Source organism: Gorilla gorilla, chromosome 7 (assembly GCF_029281585.2).
Source record: "Gorilla gorilla gorilla isolate KB3781 chromosome 7, NHGRI_mGorGor1-v2.1_pri, whole genome shotgun sequence".
Classification (NCBI taxonomy): domain Eukaryota; kingdom Metazoa; phylum Chordata; class Mammalia; order Primates; family Hominidae; genus Gorilla; species Gorilla gorilla.
This window is the reverse complement of record NC_073231.2, coordinates 128920306-128938470: the sequence shown is the minus strand read 5'-3', so window position 1 is coordinate 128938470 and position 18165 is coordinate 128920306. Positions and strand designations below refer to the sequence as shown.

Genomic DNA, 18165 nt, shown 5'->3' with positions numbered 1-18165 from the left:
GTAGCTATAGGCAACATCTTTGTGTTGGCCACTTTGCTTTGCTTGTTGCTGAGTTACAGAGCTACAAGGACAAAGTGAATCATTACTCTTATATCATCTATACATCCTGTTGACCAAGAAATTAGCCCGAGAAGCACAACAGACCAAGATGTCCCCCCTCACTGACCTTCTGTATACCCACAGACTGGCGAATATTCAGCTTTCTTTTTCTCTGAAAGGTATCCAAGTCCCATAATTGTGCTGTATCAGAAGAAGTGGTGATGGCATATTTCCCTGATGCATGCACAGAGATCGAAAATACTGATGATTCATGTCCTCTCATCCAGCTAACTAGCTCCTTGGTGACTGTGGTAAAAAGTAAAATTGTTACCCAGGTAAAACACTGTACGTCGAGAAGTAACATTACATATAAACACCATAGATGAACTGATCCAATGGGTGGTTAGGTATTATATGAGGCACCTCCATTAATATCCACAAAAATGGAAGCTCGTGGCTAGTTGATAAAGTGTATGACGGGACATGTTAGCAACATCTCATTCATGTAGGAGACAAGGCTGACAAAGGCTTTGATGAAGAATAACTTCAAAATTGATGCTAGTGAGTTTGGGCTTTCTCTTGCAGGTAATTTTATGTAAAAGAGTACCATATCTAGTCTGTGTTTTAGAAAGAGCACTTTGAGGATATCTGGTGGAGGATAAGAGATTGAACAAGAAAGACTAATTTATATGTTGCTGTAATAATTCAGACAGGAGATATGGAGGGCCTCAACTAAGAAAGAGGCAATGGAGAAAAGAACAAATCCAAGAGCTACTAAGGAGAAAAACAAAAAATATTAGTGATCAAATTGATGTCCTGAGATATAAGAGAAGTGAAGGCTCCAGTGGTTCCAGCTTAGTTATTTAAGCAGATGGTGATACTGTTAGTGGATGTAGGAAATACATGAGGAGGGGCCGGGCGGTGGCTCACGCCTGTAATCTCAGCACTTTGGGAGGCTGAGGCAGGTGAATCACTTCAGCCTAGGAGTTCGAGACCAACCTGGGCAACATGACAAAACCCTATCTCTAAAAAAATAAAAAATAAAAAAAATAATAAATACATGAGGAGGAACAGGTTTATCAATGTGAGATGCTGATAATACATTTGGTTTTTAAACTTGATTCTGATGTACTTGTGTGTATCTTTGTAAGCAGAGAAAACAGCTTGGTAGGGAAAACACCAAAAACTATTCATGATAATTATCACTGGGTAGTAAAAGCATAGGTGATTTTTATTTTCCTTTACACTTTTTTGTATGTTTGCAAGTTTTCTACAGTAGGCATGTTTTACTTTTATGATCAGAATTTTCCCCCCAGAAAGATGGAACTTGAGAATAGTCAGAAAGCAAGATATAAATCTGGGAAACATTATGATACAAAGTAGGTCAAAACTGAAAACAGAGAAACAGACGAATCCCTTAGAGAAACAGCAGTGGTTTCCAAACACCATTCAGAGGTCTGGCATTAGTTAATGATAAATTTTCCATTGGTCTTCAGTGAAAGAGAAAAATACAGATAATGCAGTGAGTTTTTCATAAAGTCAAATTTAAAGTACTACCCTTTCATCTGTATTATGTCACTCCCTGTTTATGTTGAAAGAAAATCCCTTGTTTTATGAAACTGTATTTTTTCCAATGTCAATTAGCAATATTAAAAGTTGACAAGCTATGTGAGTTCTTCCACTTTTTTAATGGGGTCAAAAATCCAAAAGTCTAGGAACCACTGAAAGAATTCAGGAGACATGATTAAGAAGCAGTTAGAAAGACAGGAGGAGAACCAAGGTAATATAATGAAAACTAAAACAAAACAAAACAAAACAAAACAAAAAACTTTCAAAGTAATCCCAGTTGTTAAATCCTATAGAGAAGTAGGATGAAAGGTATAAAGATGACTTAAACAATCAGGGGTTAGGGTTACTAAGGACCTTGGAGACAGAAGTCTCAGTAGCATGGGGTAGGGGATGCAAGGGTCAGAGTCAGAATTAATTCATCAATGGATACTGCAAAGAAGCAGAATTCGGCAGAGAGGGGAAAGAAAGAAGGAGGGAGACAGTGTCTAAGGAAGGGGCTTCACGGTGGGGGTTCAGTAAAGTAGAAGAAACTGTAAGACCACAGAACAAGGAAGAAAAAGAGAAGAGTGGAATCTGAGGAAAGGTGAGTTATAAAGACTTCATTTTTCTGATATTTTGTCACAGCAATGTTTGTAATGCCAAACACTGAAAACAGTTTGAAAGTCCAGAATAGGTAATAGGTTAAAAAATTATGGTAAACATCTATACAATGGAATGTTAGGTATTGATTTTAGATATGCTACATGAATTTTAATGAGGTAAAATTATCCCACAAAACAATACAGATAGGATAATTATGCATTTGTTAGAATATAAAAAAAGTATATACATAGAAAACAGACTGGAAAGAGAGAGCCCCATTATGAAAACACTGTGTCTCTAGGCAGTACTACAGAATCACTGTTTTTTTTTTCTTCTTTGTATGTAGGATGAGAGTGTAGTACAGTGATTAACAGCAGTGACTCTGCAGCCAGACCACCTAGGCTGGAATTCTGGCTCCACTGCTTATAAACTGTGGGACTCTGATTAAGTTACCCATGTGCCTCAGTTTCCTCATCTGCAAAATGGTGATGATAACAGTATTCATCTCTGTGGGCTACGATGATGATTAAAATTAATTAATGTGTATAAAGTCATAGAAAGTCCCTGGCAAAGAGTAAACACTATGTGTTAGCTATCACTATCTTTACTATTATTATTTATACATCTGCTGAATATTAGAACACATTGATTATTTTAATAAGAAAAAAATACAGTTGAGATACCTTTTTTAAGAGTAATACGTTTAGTCTATAGAACTCTGTGTTCTCAATTTAAAAACATAATGTGCTACAAAATACACAGGCTATATTAAAAAAGATACTGTACCTGTATAGTAAAGAATTCGACCTTTACAGAGATGTCTGGCTTCTATTTAGGCTCCTGGGAGGTAACCTCTAAACCCTTGACTTAGGGGTGTCTTTGTTATTCCTGGCGGGTCCCTCACACTTTGCCAGATAGCTTATGCTAAGAAGACTCAGAGTGGGAGATGGCCACATGAGAAAGGTCAACCGTGTGATCAGAAGTTTGGGGCTTTTGGGACAGGTGACATCAGACTAACTTCTAGGAGGAGAGGAGAGCTGGAAACGGAGTCCAGCCATGTGGGAAATGATCCAATGAATCACACCTATGTCATACAGCCTCAGTAAAAACTCTTGACACCAAAGCTTGGGTCGACTCCCTGTGTCAGCAGTGCTTGGCGCAGATGGCCAGCCACACACCAATGCTGGAGGGTCATCTGAGAGGGCAATGCGTCCCTGAGGACAATGGAGGCTTCCCTTTTGGAAGCCTCCCAAATTCCACCCCATGTTTCTCTTCCTTTGGCTAGTTATACTTTGTATCCTTTTGTTATATTAAAACTGTCATCATTAAGTGTAGTGCTTTCCTGAGTTCTGTGAGTTGTTCTAGTAAATTATCAAACCTGACAGTAGTCAGGAAACCCTGACTTTGTAGTCAACTGATCTAAAGTGAGGCTGTTTCTAGGACCCCCAGCTTGCACCTAGTGTCTGAAGGGAGGGCTGTCATGGAGACTGCTCCCTCAAGCTGTACAGAGTGATAAAGTTCTTGCAGTTCTTCAGTCTATATTTTACTCTGCTTCAAAAGAAAAATAGAACTTCTTACCTGTATCAAAACATTTAATAGAATAATCAGCTAATGCCACAAGGAATTCAGATTTCCTACGAAGATTAAAGGCCAGAGCTGTGGAAGCTTGTGCTGTTCGCTGAACAAGATTGAACCTATTAAGAGATCATTGCATTAGTATCATAAATTCTTCCAATAATTACAAATTCCATGTGGAAGGAGTCCGTAGAGACGGAGAAAATGAAACCCAGAAAAATGAGCTACCATTTTAGGCCAAAAATAGATTATGAAGGGTGCTATGTGCCATATTAAGGAGTTTGGATGTTCTCAGAATAGGAAACCACCATAAGTGTTAGCACAGCAGAATCACAATCAGGTATGTGTTTTAGGAAGACGATCCCGGCAGCAATGGCAAATGGATAGAGGGACAAGGAATAAAGGAGATCACTAAGAAAGTTACTACAGAAAATCTCAGCCAGAGATATGGGAGCATAAATAGGAGAGGTTTCAGAAGCCAAGCAGAGGTTCGGTATGGATTCAACATGGAGTGAAGAAGAGGGAATCAGGACCCGATCTTGTGTAAAATGAAGATAAGAATAGATACAACGCTGGTGTGATGACTAAATGAGATAATACATGTTGAGTGCTCAGTAGAGTACTGGGCACCTAGCTGGAGTTTAATTTACAAAAAATTAAGCTTTTGAACTTAGGCAAAAGAGGAATAAGTTTGGGGGTAGGAAATAATAAACCTGCTTTTAAACATGTTGTTTAAGGCCCTTGTGAAACTGATCTAGAGTCATGCTGTCTGAAAGAAATACAACATGGGCTACATACGTAATTTAAATTTTTCTAGGAGCCATATTAGAAAAGTAAGAAGAAACAGGTAAAATTAATCTTAATAATATATGATATGCTTTGGCTCTGTCCCCACCCAAATCTCATCTTGAATTGTGGCTCCCATAATTCCCACATGTTGTGGGAGGGGCCCAGTGGGAGATAATTGAATCACGGGGGCAGTTTCCCCACACTGTTCTCATGGTAGTGAATAAATCTCACGAGATCTGATGGTTTTATACGGGGAAACCCCTTTCCCTTGGTCTTCATTTCTCTCTTGCCACCACTACGTAAGAAGTACCTTTGCGTTCTGCCATGATTGTGAGGCCTCCCCAGCTACATGGAACTGAGAGTCCATTAAACCTCTTTTTCTTTATAAATTACCCAGTCTCGGGTATGTCTTTATTAGCATGAGAACAGACTAATATACTTTATGAACTCAATATGTGTCTAAAACATTAGTATTTCAACATTTAATCAATTAAAAATTGAGGTATTTTACACTTTTTATAATATTAAGTCATCAAAATCCACTGTGTATTTTAATTTTACATGTGCTTCATATCTCAATTTGGACCAATCACTTTTCAAGGGCTCAAGAGTTACATGCAAGCTAGTGGCTCCTGGAGAGCCCAATCTAGAAGATTTCTAGTAGGTAGTAGTAGCAGAAGTAGGTCTAAGTCAACAGTGTTTACATGGCAGATGAAGCCTGAGGCTTGGTGGTGATGTGATTATCGAAAAGAGTACCTGAAATATGGAAGGAAGTAAGCCAAAGAAAGATGTCTGGGGAGCACAACATGAAAGGGGAAGGCACTGGAAGAAGAGTCAGTAAAATAAGGGGGAAAAATGATCAGAGAGGTAGAAAATTCAGCAAAAGCTGTACCATGAAGCCAAAGAAAATAATTTCAGGCAGGATGGGAAGACAAGAGTATTTACTGTTTCAGTAAAATGAGAACTGAAAAGTGACCAATGGATTGAACAATTAGGAAGATTTTGAGGGAGCCCAGTATACTGGACTTTATGATCAAGTCTGATTTTTAAGTCCCAGCTCTGCTGCTAACTGCTCAGCCACAAATGTTTTTAGTGAAGGGTGGCAGAATATGCCATCCCGGACATCCCACTTTGGCATAAGGATTACTTTGAGCTAAAGGTAAATGAGAAAAAGCAGATATAAGAAAAGCTCTCAGCCAGGTGTGGTGGCTCACGCCTCTAATCCCAACACTTTGGGAGGCCTAGGCAGGCGGATCACGAGGTCAGGAGATCGAGACCATCCTGGCCAACATGGTGAAACCCTGTCTCTACTAAAATACAAAAAATTAGCTGGGCGTGGTGGCACATACCTGTAGTCCCAGCTACTTGGGAGGCTGAGGCAGGAGAATTGCTTAAACCAGGAGGCAGAGGTTGCACAGTGAGCTGATCACACCACTGTACCCTGGCCTGGGCAACAGGGTGAGACTCCGTCTCAAAAAAAAAAAAAAAGAAAAAGAAAAAAAAGAAAAAAAGAAAAGAAAAGAAAAGCTCTCTGCTCTTGTCTAAAAGTTTACATAAATTTGCATACATTTACAAAGGGGTCCCTCTTCCCTTCTCTACCAGGAAGGACAACGGTTGATCACAGGAGTTGACTTTAGATCTTTATCATCCTGAAAATAGCACCAGAGAAATGTATATAACTACCATTAGTTTCCCATATATTTGCCTTCCCACAATTTGCTGCCCCTAGACTCAAGGTCCTCTTCTTTTGTCTTGTCACTTCTCTAAAAATGTATTTTTCTTTGATGAAGATGCTATATAAGCCAGAGCATAAGCCACTTTTTGAGTTAGCAATACCTGGATACTGTCACGTGTTACATGCATGACACAAGTTGATAACATCTCATACTAATACCTGGATACTCGGTATTCTAATGTGTTACACGCATGATAGATATTAATAACTTGTTCATTCTTCTCTTGTTAATCTATCTTTTGTTACAAGGGTCCAGTTGAGAATTTAGAAGGGTAGAGGAAAAATTATTTTTTCTCCCCAACAACCAACAGTGAAAAGGGAACAATGGACAAAATAGTAACACTTATGGTGCAATATCTCAGGAGAGGCTATCGAAGATAGGGATTAACACTAGAAGAAATTAAGATCATCTGTTTTTATGAATAAGTTAATGAGGGCTGAACTTTATGAATAAGGTAATGGGGGCTGAACTTACAATATACTTGAGGCTGCAATGGGGAAGGAGAAAGGAAAGCTTGAAGGTATCTATTTTCCCATGAATCAGGAGGCCTGGCAGTCAGAATAAGAGTAGAGTCCAACGCAAGGAGACAAGGAAATTGGTAAAGGTTTGCGACACTTGGTGGATAATAGGAAACATTAAGTAACGGTAGACAAGCAAATGAAGTGCAAAGAGTCCTCGATGTTGAAGTTCATTATTCTGTCATGAAATCAATCAACAATTATTTTTATTTTTTTCAGAAGTATTAGCAAATAGACAGTGGTACTGATTTAAGATTAGGAATTGGTGAGGTAAGTTAAGCAAGAATAAAGGGTAGAAAAGTTGGGCCCATTACTTTTTTGGTAAAGGGCAGAAACAATGATTTACAGATTTTTGCCTAATGAATCACAGAGAAGTAAATTATATGTCACATCTTTTCTTTAACTATTTAAGTTACCAAGATCAAGTTTCCCATAATAAGAAAACTCTCCTACATAATCACAATATAACCATCAGCACCAATAAATTACATTTATACATTACCACCATCTAATCCTAAAACTCCAATCAAATTTTGCCAATTTTCCTAATAAGTTCTTTATAGCAAAAGGATCAGTCCAGATTCATGCCTTTGTCATGTCCCTTTCATCCCCCTCAGATTAGGAGTTCTTTAGTCTTTACCCAACTTGCATGATCTTGTCCCTTGTAGAGATATCAGCACAGTTTTGTTATTAGATGTCCTTAATTTAGCTTTGTGTGATGATCCCACTGATTAGATTCAGGTTATATATCTTGGGAGGAATATCACAGAAACGATGCCGTGTTCTTTTCACTGCATCCTATCAGGTGGCACACAAATTTTGATTCATTCCACTACTAGTTATATTAACTTTAGTCATTTGATTAAGGCAGTGTTTGCTAGGCTTCTTCATTGTAAATTATTTTTTCTTCTATAATTAATAAGTATTTTGTGGGCGGGTACTTTGTGACTATTCAATATCCATGCCTTACTAAACTGTTTGTATATTGGTTACAACATGAACTCATAGATTTCAGTTTTATTCAATGGATGACCCATCTCCAATATGACCAGAGGGAGCTCCTTCAAGCTGGCAACTGTGTCTTTTTGACACATCCCGAACATTCTTTGAACAATTCCTTCTTTCTGGCTACAAAATGTTACATGCTCATCCTGTACTTTCCCTGTCTGCATTCTGAAATTGGCCATTTTTGCAAATATCCTTGATTCTTTTTAGTAGAAAGTGGTATTTTGAAAACAAGAACTCAACACCGGGTATGTTCATTGCTACTGGCATGCTGTTGCTCCCAGGCCCTCTGGGTGTACGAAGCTAGGGAATAAGTGTACATATATTTGTACATATCTCTATTTAGTGCTATATCTATCTCTATATATTCAAAACCAGGGGTTCAAACTGATATATCTAATTCCAATACAATACCATGGGGTTTATTCTAGTTTTCTGCCCTCCATATATGTAAGTCTCTTTTCTAAGAGTGAGAAACTTGGCCCTCGTTATCCCTAATATAATTATTTGATCAAAGCCCCCTGTATTAAACTAGCTTCCCATCACTGCCCCATTCGCTATGCAGACACCCTCTGCCTCTCTGCTAGGCTGCTGCAGCTGTCCTTCCCTCTTAGCCCCACTGCATGAATACCTATCTCCATCAATCCCACCTAATTGCTTTCGGACTAAGTTGTTTCACAAGGGAAGAGAAGAGGAAGAAGAGTGAAAACCAACTTTTTTTTTTGAGATGGAGTCTTGCTTTGTCGCCCAGGCTAGAGTGCAGTGGCAGTGGCACAATCTCGGCTCACTGAAACTTCCACCTCCTGGGTTCAAGGGATTCTCTTGTCTCAGCCTCCCAAATAGCCAGGATTACAGGCGTGCACCTCCACACCCAGCTAATTTTTGTATTTTAGTAGAGACAGTGTTTCACCACGTTGGCCAAGCTGGTCTCGAACTCCTGACCTCAAGTGATCCGCCTGCCTTGGCCTCCCAAATTTCTGGATCACAGGCCTGAGCCACCACACCCAGCTGAAAATCAATTCTTTAAAATTCTTAGATCTGGCACCCCACAACAACACTGTGCAAAGAAAACTGTGTTATTTCTACATTGCCTCATGATGTACCAGAAATTGATAAACTAGCAATAATGGGCTGGGTGCAGTAGCTGGAACCTGGGAGGCGGAGTTTGCAGTCAGCTGAGATCATCCACTGCACTCCAGCCTGGGTGACAAAACAAGGCTCCGTCTGAAGAAAAAAAAAAAATAGCAAAAATAAATTTTTAAATTTAAGAAAAAAAAAAGTAAACTACTAGAGATACTATTAAAACCAGCACTTTAATTCTTTAAAATGTGAACCATGTTATCATTCTGTTTTTTCCCACTTTCTTCCTTTAGCACTTATGACAGTGTTTTGCAAGGTACCTGAAATATAATAGAACTTAATAAATCTTTCTGAATGAATAATGAATAGCAGGTACGAAAACAGTCAGTGAATTAATAACTTGTTAAATAATGTAGATATCAATGGTATCTGCTTACCTGTTTCCATGTAAGTCAAAAACATAAATATTTCCTTGGTGGTCCCCAGCAATTAAGCAGTCGCCTGTGCCATCAAAAGCCACATTCAAAAATCGCAAAACTTTTGGATGGTAACCGGAAGTGTTGTGAATAATGTTCACTATAATTCTGTCAAAGAAAAAAATCCAAACATTGAATCTATGTCACGTATTACTTGATATTATGAAAAATATGGCAAGTAAAGCATTTCGTCTGTTCATTCTTCCCTCTCCTACTGCTACCGCTATACCCCCGCTCCTCTAGAATCAATCTTACCAGGATTTCAGAAAAACAGGTCAGAAGCTACTCATTATCAAAATAGCTACTGTTCATTTATTCATCAAATACTTGAAAACTCACTGTGTCAGACACAGAACAAGCCAGGTGCTAAGAATAATTGATATGGTCCCTGCTTTCATGGCACTTACAATTTAGTAGTAAGGACAGACATTAAAAAAATAAACACACATATAAACAGATTTATAAACTGTGATTAAGTGATAACAACAGGGTATGAGATTTTGTTTTTGTGTATGGAATGTTTCACAGTGAATTACGCGTGCATGAGTTTTACTTCCATTTCTAATGTATCTACCATGAATACCCTGGCAGGCGAGTTCTGTAAGGACAGGACCACTGCTTGCTCATTACTGTACCCCAGCACCTGGCCTACAACACACAAAAGACACTCAAAATATGCCTGCTGAAAGAACAAATGCTTTAAGAAATCATTCTTTAAAACACACATTAATCATACTGCCATATAAAACAGTAAGGGAGCTTATTTTTCAATCTTATTCTGGAGACACATGTAATGATTAAACTTAAATGAAAACAAAAATATTCTAACCTGAAGTTTTAAACACTGATACACACACACACACACACACACACACACACACACAATTAAAAGAAAAAATAAAGAAGAAAAATCAAAACCAAACACGTCTCTAGAAAAATTTCAAAAAATTAGAGAAGTGAGGAGACCCTCTGCCTGGCAACCGCCCCATCTGAGAAGTGAGGAGCCCCTCCGCCTGGCAGCCGCCCCGTCTGAGAAGTGAGGAGCCCCTCCGCCCGGCAACCACCCCGTCTGGGAAGTGAGGAGCGTCTCCGCCCAGCAGCCACCCCGTCCGGGAGGGAGGTGGGGGTCAGCCCCCGCCAGGCCAGCCGCCCCGTCCGGGAGGGAGGTGGGGGTCAGCCCCCACCAGGCCAGCCGCCCCATCCGGGAGGGAGGTGGGGGTCAGCCCCCACCAGGCCAGCCGCCCCATCCGGGAGGGAGGTGGGGGGGTCAGCCCCCCGCCCGGCCAGCCGCCCCGTCCAGGAGGGAGGTGGGGGGGTCAGCCCCCCACCCGGCCAGCCACCCCGTCCGGGAGGTGAGGGGCGCCTCTGCCCGGCCGCCCCTACTGGGAAGTGAGGAGCCCCTCTGCCCGGCCAGCCGCCCCGTCCGGGAGGGAGGTGGGGCGGTCAGCCCCCCGCCCGGCCAGCCGCCCCGTCCAGGAGGGAGGTGGGGCGGTCAGCCCCCCGCCCGGCCAGTCGCCCCGTCCGGGAGGTGAGGGGCGCCTCTGCCCGGCCGCCCCTACTGGGAAGTGAGGAGCCCCTCTGCCCGGCCGCCACCCCGTCTGGGAGGTGTACCCAGCAGCTCATTGAGAACGGGCCAAGATGACAATGGCGGTTTTGTGGAATAGAAAGGGGGGAAAGGTGGGGAAAAGATTGAGAAATCGGATGGTTGCCGTGTCTGTGTAGAAAGAAGTAGACGTGGGAAACTTTTCATTTTGTTCTGTACTAAGAGAAATTCTTCGGCCTTGGGATCCTGTTGATCTGTGACCTTATCCCCAATCCTGTGCTCTCTGAAACATGTGCTGTGTCCACTCAGGGTTAAATGGATTAAGGGCGGTGCAAGATGTGCTTTGTTAAACAGATGCTTGAAGGCAGCATGCTCGTTAAGAGTCATCACCACTCCCTAATCTCAAGTACCCAGGGACACAAACACTGCGGAGGGCCGCAGGGTCCTCTGCCTAGGAAAACCAGAGACCTTTGTTCACTTGTTGATCTGCTGACCTTCCCTCCACTATTGTCCTATGACCCTGCCAAATCCCCCTCTGTGAGAAACACCCAAGAATGATCAATAAAAAAAAAAAAAAAAAAATTAAAAAAAAAGAAAAATTTCAAAAAATTAGCCAGGCATGGTGCATGTGCCTGTGATCCCGGTTACTCAGGAGTCTGAGGTGGCATTATCACTAGAGCCTGGGGAGGTCAAGGCTTCAGTGAGCCATGATCATGCCACTGCACTCCTGCCTGGGTGACACTGTAAGACCCTGTCTCCAAAGGAAAAGAAAAATACGTATAGGGAAAAAAAGATGAATACAGCTAAATATTAACAGCAACTGTCTGCAGGTAATAGCAATATGGTTAATTTTTTTCCCCTTTCTACTTTTCTATCTTTTAGACATGTTATTTAATGATTACATACTATTTTCATAACAGGAAAGACAAGAATACATGTGTTTAAAGTTACCCTTTTTGAGAGAAGGATCATATACCCTGTATCTGTTGAAAGAAAATTTATAAAATTAACTTACAGCACAAAATAACTCCTTAAAATAATATATGTGTGTACTTTATATCCTGGTCACAAAGATCAGAATAATCCCATTCTTTATTGCAACAATAGTTTTTAATCATGAAAATTTTATCTTAATTGATTTTTCATAAATTTTTGGATTTTGTTTTATTTTTTTTTTTGAGATGGAGTCTCGCTCTGTCACCCAGGCTAGAGTGCAGTGGTGCAATCTAGGCTCACTGCAATCTCCACCTCCTGGGTTCAAGTGATTCTCCTGCCTCAGCCTCCTGAGTAGCTGGGATTACAGGTGCACGCTACCATGCCCAGCTAATTTTTTGTATTTTTAGTAGAGACAAGGTTTCACCATGTTGGCCAGGCTGGTCTTGAACTTTTGACCTCGTGATCCGCCCACCTTGGCCTCCCAAAGTGCTGGAATTACAGGCGTGAGCCACTGCACCTTGCCTAGTTTTTGGATTTTATATTAGAAACATCTATCTTCATTATAATTTCATTAAAGTATACTAAATTGAATTAAGTGGATTAAACATTTTCTCCATGTGTATCTAAACATAAGGCTTTTTAGACTCATTAAAGGAAATAGCAAAATTCTTAACAATGCTTATTTTTATCTAGTCCCCAAGGAATTAAAAACACAAAAATAAACGTACAGAAATGACAAGCAATATGAAAATGTTTCATGGCAACTAAACTCAGAGCAAACAACTTTTTCCTCCAGTCTTATTTTCTAGAACACTTATTACATGTTCTGGCTACAAAATTACACAATCATTGTTCAAAATATGAAAAATATAGAAATACACTAAGAAACAAATACTCAATTATAATCCTACCATGTAGATATAATCACAATAGTGACATTCTGCCCCTCCGATTTTTCATATAAATCACACGTAAAAAATTTATTTTAGAGCAACTTCCTTTCAGATTCTCACAGATTGCCTGACAGAGTTCCTCAGTTCTCAAACATAAGAAGAATATCAAATATTTACTGAGCACCAAATGTGTAAGACAACCTGTCTGGTAAATCTGATTCTCCCCACTGACAGCCTTAGTGATTAACTTCCCCAAGGTCACAGAGTTGGTAAACGGACATTTACTTCAACAAAATACATCTGACTCCAAGTCAGTGCTCTCTGCCTGTCTAAACAGCATGAACAATGGGTTTTAACGAACACAAAGATAAGCTATGCTTTAGTGGAAGAAGCAAACAAGACATTTGGATAATCAACCCATTTCTTTCACTTTTTGAATCTTGCACATATATCTAGACATTTTGTATCATCAAAAAAGAGAAGGCGAGTTGGCTATAACTTTTAGAATGTTTAGAGAATACCAGACGTGGGAGTGGTATTCACACAAACTCAGAATTTGAAAATGAAAAACTTGAGGAATCCCCACTTTAGAGAAAATTTTTTATTCAATGTAGTTGAGACAGCGGCATTGATAAAGAGGCCTGACAGTAACCAGGAACCAAACAAGCTGCTGGTAAAACGTCTCGCATCGCACTTTGGATATACAGAGTAGGCACTTAAAACTGATTTGTCGGCCAGGCGCGGTGGCTTACGCCTGTAATCCCAGCACTTCGGGAGGCCAAGGTGGGTGGATCACGACATCAGGAGATCAAGACCATCCTGGCTAACACGGTCCGTCTCTACTAAAAATACAAAAAATTAGCCGGGAGTGGTGCGCCTGTAATCCCAGCTACTCAGGAGTCTGCGGCAGGAGAATCGCTTGAACCTGGGAGGCGGAGGTTGCAGTGAGCCGAGATCGCGCCACTGCATCCGACCCTGGGCAACAGAGCAAGACTCTGTCTCAAGAGAAAAAAAAAATTCTGATTTGTCAAGAAGCAACCAAAGGATCAATAGAAAAATCACTAGAGGCCGGGCGCGGTGGCTCAGGCCTGTAATCCCTGCACGTTGGGAGCCTGAGACAGGCGGATCACCTGAGGCCAGGAGTTCAAGACCAGCCTGGCCAACATGGTGAAACCCCGTCTCTACTAAAAATACAAAAATTAGCCGGGTGTAGTGGCGCACGCCAGTAATCCCAGCTACTTAGGAGGCTGAGGCAAAAGAATCGCTTTAACTTGGGAGGTGGAGGATGCAGTGAGCCGAGGTCGCGCCACTGCACCCCAGCCCAGGCGACAGAGCAAGACTCCGTCTCAAAGAAAAGAAAAATCACTGCTAGAACAAGAAACACACTGAAACAGGAACTCAAGCAATTTCCGTGAAATCCTAGGGAATTAGAAGCAATAAGATCACTCTGCGTGCAGAAGCCGAAATCCAAATGGCACCGCTTTGTAGCAAAGGCTTCCAGGGAAATCACACAAGACAGGCTGAGCCTCAAACAGGACAGGTAACTGGGAACAGAATGAAAAGCAGCGCTGGCCGTACTAGAGGCCCCCCAGCAATGCATAATGAACGCCCCAGCCCCTACATACACGCCAATATGTAAACTCCAGAGAACCGGAAGTGTGTTTTGTTCCATCGCCGTCCCTAGCGCTTAGAGGCGTGCTTGGCACACAGTAGGCGCTCAACAAATAGTTGATGAATGCTTGTGCGTCTAAACACATCCAAGGATTTAAGGATGGATAAACTGCAGCCTTTGGAAGAGGCAGAATTGTCCTGCTCTTCCACCCCGCATCTCCCCGTGGAGTTCTGCTCCAGCTGCAACTGTTAAATACTCACTGAGCACCTACTACGTGCCAGGGACACTAGCGGGATACCGTGATCATAAAAGCAGGAGAGTCCCGGCACACAGCAAAAGCCGCAAGTTCCCAGGTCTGAGAACCACCGGCCTCCTCCTGCTCCGCGCTGTCCCGGACCAGACCCCCGCTCCCAGAACTCAGAAGGGGATCTCTGCGGACCCTGGCGTCCGGAGCCATCTGTTCCACCGCGGGTCATCCAACCCAGGGATGCGGGGCAAGGTCAGAGCCAGAACCCGGAACGCTGCCTGACGCCCGGCGTCCCCTCCTCGCCGGTCTCCATCCCCTCCACAGCCCGCGCCCTCCCGCCACGGCCTTTACCCATCCCGCGTGGCCGGGGACGGCTTGCGGTGCCATATCTTGCCGCTCTCCTTGTTGCCTAGGTCAGTGCTCTGCATGGCGAAGCTCGCCCACGACCGCCGGCGGCCCGCTGGGTAACCGTCCCAGCGCCTTCCCAGCAGGCCCAGCGCTCCCGGCCCGGGAAATTTGAGCTCCGGCCGCGGCGGCCTAGGTCCAGCACCAGCAGGCCGTACCAACCCCCTTTCTAATAACAACCAATTGGAAGGCTGATCCCGCCCAAAATCCGCCCAAGCGGCCACTCCCTCTCTGGACAATGTAATCGACCAAAGACCTTCTCTTAGACTCCACCTCTTTCTGAGCTCAGTCTTCCCGCCCCCGGACCCAAAGCCTTCTGGGAATCGTAGTTTTCTGCAGGTGGATCATAGACGCGAGGAATTGGCTTGGGAATTCTGCCCTTTGGGAGCCTCGTGGGGTTTTAGGCTCCCATCAGAGGCAATAAAAGTCATTTTCTCCTGTGGTCCCTGCATTCCGTTCTAAATTGCTTTTAGGGATTAAGGAATTGTATAGAAATAACTAAGAGAAGCAAGGAAACAAGTGCAGAGAAGCAAGGAGACAAATACATTGAGAACTGATGGGTTCCTTTCATAGAACGTTCGGGCTCAAAAGAAACTTACAGATGAAATAGTTCATTCTCCCTGATCTTTTCACCATCCTCATGGTTTTGTTTCGTTTCTTCAGTTTCGTAATCTGACAGGACCTTCCAGCATTATGATGTCCAGTCCACCAATCATGGTCCAGAAAAGCAATAATATCAACAACTGGCTGCCTCGACTTTAGCGTTCCTTTGATAAAAATTCACTTAGTGCCTCCGGAGCGCTTACTAGGTATGGGGCACTTTTCTACTATACCGAATATATCAACTCAATTAATCCTCGTAGCAAATTTACAAGTTAGGTAGTACTAATTATCTCCATTTTTAGTGCTCTATGAGGTTGTGCATTAATTTCCTGAGGCTGCCCTCACAAATTACCACAAACTTGGTGACATAAAAAAACAGAAATGTATTCTTGGGAAGTTCTTGAGGCCATACATCGGAAATCAAAGTGTCTGCAGCCTCCTTTCAGGCTCTAAGCAAGATTCCCTTACTTGTCTATTCCAGTTTCTGGGAGTTGCTGGCGTTCTCGGCTTGTGATCGCATCGCTCCATTCTCCGCTTCCATCTTCACACGTCTTTCTCATCCTGGATGTGTCTTTTCCTCTTCTGTCTGTTTCAAATCTCCCTCTGTTTTTCTCTTATAAGGAAACGTCATTGGGTCCATACGAATAATACAGGAATACAGGATGATCTTTTCATCTCAAAATCCTTAACTTGATTACATCTGCAAAGACCCTTTTTCCAAGTAAGGTAACAGTCACGGATTTTGGGATTAGTATGTTGACATATATTTTGGGGGGCCACCAATCAACCTGTTACAGGTAAGTACTAATATTATCCACTTTTGCAGACAAGGAAACCTTAAATCTTTCCATTCCTAGTCTCTATGTTGTTCTACAACAGAAAAATGATGTTAAAAAAATTATATGGTCGTGGTATTTGAAAAGTTCAAACTCTTGATTAGAAAAGCAAATTCTCAAAAAAAAAATACTAATGCAGATTTTTAAACTTTATATTGTTATCAAGGGGTGGCTCTGAGAGATCAGACAACTTGTAATGACCTATTGCAGAGGAAGCAACTGCAGCTCTTATTTTTATTTATTGGTTTTGAGATGGAGATAAACTACATGTATCAATGTTTGCATTATTATTTAGGAAACTTAGAATCTTAAATTTAAGATACAGTGCCTAACCTGAAACAGATTATTTCACAACATTTCTATCCCACACCATTAACCAAACACCTTTTTTTATCAGAAGCAAAGATGAATCTGCTGAATGATTTTCTTAACTTCTCTAGCTTAACCTGTCTGCAGCTAAGCTAGTTTGGGCTGTCTCAGCCAATGTGACCATCCTATTCAATCTCAGATATGTGATAATGAGGTTTATATGTTAGATCTTCTGGACTCCCACTTTGTACTTATCTTTTGATTTAGGGGGCACAATTTGAAGGTCAGGCTGAAGAGATGTGTACCCACAGCTGCTAAAGTTCTACTCATTAGATCTCCCAGTTTTTACAACACTAATTGGTAGTCTCTTGTGATCTAGTTCCTTTCTGAATTATTAGTCACTCAATAACAGGTACATACTATTTATATGTATCTGTATATATACAGATAAATAATGTACAGATAAATATATATACGTATATATATTTGGATATCCAAATGTATATATATGGATATACACACACACACGTATACACTTACAACACTAATCGGTAGTCCCTTATGTTCTAGTTCCTTTCTGAATCATTAGTCACTCAGTAACAGGTACACACTATTTTTATATATATATATACACACTCATATGTTATATATATAAAATACATATACATATATAAAGGTATCTATATGTATAAAAGTATGTAGTATAAGTATACCTATATACCTATTATATATATGGTATACTATATACCTATACTTTATACCTTTATATACAAAGGTATACTACATACCTATTTATATATAAAGGTATACTATATACCTATTTATATATAAATATACCTTTAGTATACAGTATACCTTAGTATAGTGTAAAGGTATACTATTTATATGTACTTTCATATGTATTTATAAAGGTACACAGTATGGACCTTTATACGTTTGTTTGTTTGTTTGTTTGTTTGTTTGTTTGAGATGGAGTCTTGCTCTGTTGCCCAGGCTGGAGTGCAGTGGCGTGATCTCAGCTCACTGCAACCTCTGCCTCCCGGGTTCAAGTGATTCTCCTGCCTCAGTCTCCCAAGTAACTGGGATTACATGCTTGTGCCACCACGCCCAGCTAATTTTTGTATTTTTTTTTTTTTTTTTTTTAGTAGAGATGGGGTTTCACCATGTTGGCCAGGCCAGTCTCGAAATCCTGACCTCAAGTGATCCACCCACCTCGGCCTCCCAAAGTGCTGGGATTACAAGTGTGAGCCACTGCACCTAGCCTATATATATTTATATGTGTATATATATAAATACATACACACACACAAATAATATGTACCTTTATATATATTTATGTACATATAAATAGTATGTACTATATAAATAGTATATACATATATAAACAGTATGTACATATATACATATATATA

At 41.2% G+C, this 18165-nt stretch overlaps 1 protein-coding gene across 19 annotated transcripts in view; it reads right to left on the bottom strand.

The window, feature by feature from the left end:
* TBC1D31 (TBC1 domain family member 31) overlaps positions 1–15304 on the bottom strand; it is a 95808-nt gene extending 80504 nt beyond the window's left edge. For 5 of the 19 annotated variants that reach the window (XM_055348704.2, XM_063709455.1, XM_055348707.2 and 2 more), the window contains exons 1-4: positions 14952–15149; positions 9331–9477; positions 3769–3884; positions 167–345 (exon numbers count right to left, since the gene is read on the bottom strand). In XM_055348704.2, the coding sequence (XP_055204679.1) occupies positions 167–345; positions 3769–3884; positions 9331–9477; positions 14952–15028 (519 nt within the window). In that variant the 5' untranslated portion in view covers positions 15029–15149. Of the gene's footprint in view, positions 1–166; positions 346–3768; positions 3885–9330; positions 9478–11863; positions 11896–14951 lie in introns of all 19 variants that reach the window. The other 14 variants (XM_055348712.2, XM_063709458.1, XM_055348709.2 and 11 more) reach the window with 10 other exon arrangements.
* Between the last annotated feature and the right edge of the window lie 2861 nt (positions 15305–18165).